At 35.2% G+C, this 5000-nt stretch overlaps 1 protein-coding gene across 2 annotated transcripts in view; it reads left to right on the forward strand.

Annotated features, from left to right (window-relative positions):
* azi2 (5-azacytidine induced 2) overlaps positions 1 to 1484 on the forward strand; it is a 14614-nt gene extending 13130 nt beyond the window's left edge. The window contains exon 8 of one of the 2 annotated variants that reach the window (XM_042741844.1): positions 898 to 1484. In XM_042741844.1, the coding sequence (XP_042597778.1) occupies positions 898 to 1172 (275 nt within the window). In that variant the 3' untranslated portion in view covers positions 1173 to 1484. Of the gene's footprint in view, positions 1 to 879 lie in introns of both variants that reach the window. The other variant, XM_042741843.1, reaches the window with a different exon arrangement.
* Positions 1485 to 5000: the final 3516 nt, after the last annotated feature.

A 5000-nucleotide genomic window follows, 5' to 3' on the forward strand; every position in this document is an offset into this window, starting at 1 on the left:
TAAAAAGTAAACAACAACAACAACAAAAAAAAGCTATGTTTTTAAAATATAAATATTTTGCAATAACAATATACACTACTGGTCAGTAATTTGGGGTCAGTATTTTTTTTTTATTTCTTTTTAAATAAAATCAATACTTTTATTCAGCAAGGATGTGTTAAATTGATAAAAAGTGATAGTAAAGAAAATATATTATTAGAATATATATTATTAGAATTTTTTTTTTTTTATTTTGAATAAATGCAGTTCTTTTTAACCTTTTATTCATCAAATATATTAGACAGCAGAACTGTCTCCAACACCTCATAATAAATCAGAATATTAGAATGATTTCTAAATGATCATGTGATAGACTGGATGTTACATGTGACACTGAAGGCTGGAGTAATGATGCTGAAAATTCAGCTTTGCATCACAGGAATAAATTATTTTTTTCAAAGTATATTCAAATAGAAAACTATTATTTTAAGTTGTAATAATATTTCACAATATTACTGTTTTTTCTGTATTTTTTGATCAAATAAATGCAGGCTTGATAAACCCAACTTTAAAAACAAGGCCTAAAACAACAAAAAAAATTTTAATTTTTCAAACAAAATCAAAAAAAATTCAAAAAAAAAAAATAAAAAAAACAATTCAATAATGTGTGTTGTATTGTGTGTGTGTTTATATATATATATATATATATATATATATATATATATGTATATATATATATGTATATGTATATATATATATATATATATATATATATATATATAAAATGCACATAATGTCAGGCTGTTGTGAGTGCACTCAGTAGGCAGCATGTTTTGTAGCTGTAGTGTGTTTGTGGGAGTTTCTGAGGTGTGTAATAAATCCTGAGGCTGTTGGTTTCAGCTGCTTCAACTGTTCCAGTGCAGTGCCTGGATGACATGCAGAGGAGCAGCGTCCCTCGTCCCCCCAGCGCGCCTCTGCTGCCCGCGGCCCCAGACGACCCCCAGGACCCCTGGCCCCTCCCGCGTCCGGCCCCGCTGGGCAGCCCCGGCGTGCGGCTCAATCCCACTCTGCGCATGAGCTCGCTGGACGACAGCTCCTGGTCCTTCCCCAGCCCTCCTCGACCCAGCGATGCTCTGTTCTGGGACCAAACCAAGCCCAAGAGCCCCGCCGGCGCCTGGGGCCAACCGTACTGAATCCCGGCCCCCGGCCCCGGCCCTCCACACCTTACCTGCCTTAACACACACATCCCTCTCTGGATGATCCCGGGTGAGCAAATACCTCGAGCAGACTGGGATGGAGAAACCCTTGAGCGGACGCGTTCCTGACTAGGGTTGGGTATCGTTTGAATTTGATCAATTTCGATTCCAATTCTTAGCGGTTCCCAGAGTCAGACATTAAGATATCAAACAAATTTGAGACGCTGGAGCACAAAACCAGTCATAAGGGTCAACTTTTTTGAAATTGAGATTCATGCATCATCTGAAAGCTGAATAAATAATCTCTCCATTGATGTGTGGTTTGTTAGGAGGACAATATTTGTCTGAGATACAACTATTTGAAAATCTGGAATCTGAGGGAGCAAAAAAAATCTAAATATTGAGAAAATCATCTTTAAAGTTGTTCAAATGAGAGTTCTTAGCAATGCATATTACTAATCAAAAATTAAGTTTTGATATATTTACGGTAGGAGATGTACAAAATATCTTCATGGAACATGATCTTTACTTAATATCCTAATGATTTTTGTCATAAAAGAGAAATGTATAATTGTGACCCATACAATGTATTGTTGTCTATTGCTACAAATATACCTGTGCTACTGATGACTGTTTCTGTGCTGCAGGGACACAAATATTCTGTCTCTCTTTTTGGAAAACATTTAATTGCTGCTGAATACTATGAACAAAATTCAGCAGGCTACATAAAAACTGGACTCGATTAAGAGCTGTTTGTGTGCAAAATAGAGCTCCATGATTCTGGATAAATTGAGACTTTTAAATGGAGTTTGAGGTTCTCACAGTTCTGAAGAAAAAACTTTAGACAACTAAACCAAATCTCATGCGATTTATGAATGGAATGATTCAATGACTCACTCAAGATTCACTTGTTTCATTACTGAATGATCTCTTGAATGAATGATGCAAAGACATCATTCCTAAAAATAGCAAAACAAGAAAAAGATGCACACACAAGAATTGATAGGAAAATGTCATTTTTAAGTATCCAATCCCTGACCTTAAGTATCCGATTCTGGAATTGGAATTGATTTTGGATTCCCAACCCTATCTCCTGTAGGCTTGTGTTCCTCTCCTGGGTCGAAGCGTAACGGATCCTGTCTTGTATTTATGAATGTGTAAAGGGAAGGTTGTAGTAGCTCAAGCACTCCTTGAAGGTTGTTTCTTTAGAAACACGTCTGTCGTGTGTTGATGCCCGTACCATACTGCTGTTCAAATCAGAGAATTCAGTGTTTAGATTTAGTCAATAAATGGTGGATCTGTGGGCGGCGGGCGGGTTTGTGCAAGTTATTTAGCTTTAAACAGGGTCTCACAGTCAACCTGGACGTTTCTATCTTAAAAAGTCTTTCTATAGTAAATGATTTGCTCTTTTAGGGGCCAAGCACTTGTTGTATGTGTTCGTTTTTGTATTTTTCTGCCACTCTTGTGTCTATGGAAGCCCATAGAACCTTATGGTAAAAAGTTGTGAAATTTGGCACACAGATAGAGGACAGTCTCAACATTAATCACACCAAATTTGGAGTCTCTAACTGAAACTCTCTAGCGCCACCAACAGCTCAAATTTGCACTTACATTTGTGCTAAGAATTTTTTAACTGAAAGGTCTAGAAGCTTAAATTCTTTTTGAAAGTTACTCTTAAAAATCTAAATTGTTTTTCAGAATTCCTCTGACATAAAATTCCTCTGATTCCTTGGCTCATGCCAACTTGATTGCGCAAACTGTTCTTGAATAACACACAAACGAATGAAACGAAGAGCATGCCAAAATGAACATGAGGCTATATCTTCACAATGCTTTAGCGTTTTTATCCCAAACTTGGCGTGTGTTATAATAACCATGATCTGAGGTTACCTGGACAGTTTTGGCACAGCTCCACCTAGTGGACAGGAGTTTTGAAAATTAATATTTATGATTATAACTTCTGAACGATTTGGCCAAAAATCACAAGACCTGTCATTTTACTTTTGTGACAACATACCAGGTTGAACGATACCCAATATTCCCATGTCAGCTATTTTGAATTTCTTCGTAAAATGCTGTTTTTTGTTTTTTTTTTATACAAATTCAATGGTGTGTTGTAACAAAAGTCAAACCTCTGTATGTGTCATCGGCACCATGCCCTGAAGGTACTCAAAAAGCTTTGGGCAATTATAATGACATTTAAAAAAAATTATTAACTTTTGAATATTTTTCCTGCTGGTCTTGATAGATTATGGTCTTGACATTATGCTCATACGTCAATACCAATTATACCATAATTGGCCGAAATTCCCGTCTGCCGGTTTTGGTTCCTCTGAAAACATTTTTTTTTTTCATACTCCTCCTAGATCATTGGTCCGATTTTCATGCTCGGCTCCTTAATTGCTGCTTGCAGCTGTATTTGTGATTCTAGCAGTTCTTGAAGAATCAGAAGCTAAAGCTGTGGCAACCCTGTTTAAAGTCAACGTGAAACAAGCCATTTTACTTCTGTAATCTTATGAGTATTAGATTTTATCCATCAGAAATCCATCAGATCTGATTGTGAAAGGGTTTCTTCTAAATTTTGTATGTTGGTGAATGATTACAAAAACAATGTTTTTTTTCTTCTTCTTTATAATCATTTGCACTGATGCATCATTTAAACTAATTTTTGCATTCAAAGATGTTTGTTAAAAAAATCTATATATATATATTTGGCCAAAATCTGAGACAAGCTGCCTTAAAGGCATTAATAATGCACAGAGACACAAGCAGTCTGTGTTTCTACTGAGATATCAACTGCGTTCTGTCCTGTAAAAGAAATGTGAAGCACAAAGACGATGAAGAATCGATTGTAGTATGTGCAAAGTGGTATCAAGGGATATCTTGTTTAAAAGCTTGTAATGCCACACGGTTTATTAAACTATCCATATAAGAACATCTCATTTGCTGATTTGATTTGACGGCTGTCATGTGACCACAATCCTCATCACGGAGAGCCGATTCGCAGACGCACACCGGAAACATTTGGAAATGTGAAACATGTTCGGCTCTACTGCGACAGATCTGTGAACCAAAATGCAATGTACAGTAGATTATTTTTAGGATTGTAAATCCTGAAAAGTTTGTAAATATTCAATAAATGAATTCATGTGAACATTGTTTCGCTTAATTTTAAGGGTGAAGGATATTAAAAGGTCTGATGTAATGTTACTGTATCTTTGAAGGGTTGAGATGTGATTATAACTTATGTAATTATTGTAACTTTGCATTTGAAGGTTAAATATAAGTTGTGTCTGATGCTCTTATGACCTTCAGCACCTACAAACTATTCTATTACTTTTGAGTGTTAGATTGTTTCTTGTCTCTCATATTCATATGGCACCTAAGAACATCAAACAAAACACATAAGAAAAAATATTAAAAACCACAAGAAAAAATATGAATATTTCAAGCTTTAATGGGAATCACATTTGATACTTTAAGTTTGGGTTCGCATTTTCATAAAAAAAATTAACTTCATTATCATTATACTATTTTCAGTAAGATTATAACTTAATACTTTCATTCAAGGATGCACCAATCAATTTAAAGTTATAAATGTTCTAAAAGATTTCAAATAAATGCTGTTCTTTTGAACTTTCTATTCATCTGTGAATCCTGACAAATAAAATGTATCATGGTTTCCGCAAAAAATATTGTGCAGCACGACTGTTTTCAACATTGATAATAATCAGAAATGTTTCTTGAGCAGCAAATCATCATATTAGAATGATTTCTGAAGATCATGTGACACTGAAGACTGGAGTAATGATGCTGAAAATACAG

The sequence above is a fragment of the Cyprinus carpio genome, chromosome B16, assembly GCF_018340385.1.
Source record: "Cyprinus carpio isolate SPL01 chromosome B16, ASM1834038v1, whole genome shotgun sequence".
Taxonomy (NCBI): domain Eukaryota; kingdom Metazoa; phylum Chordata; class Actinopteri; order Cypriniformes; family Cyprinidae; genus Cyprinus; species Cyprinus carpio.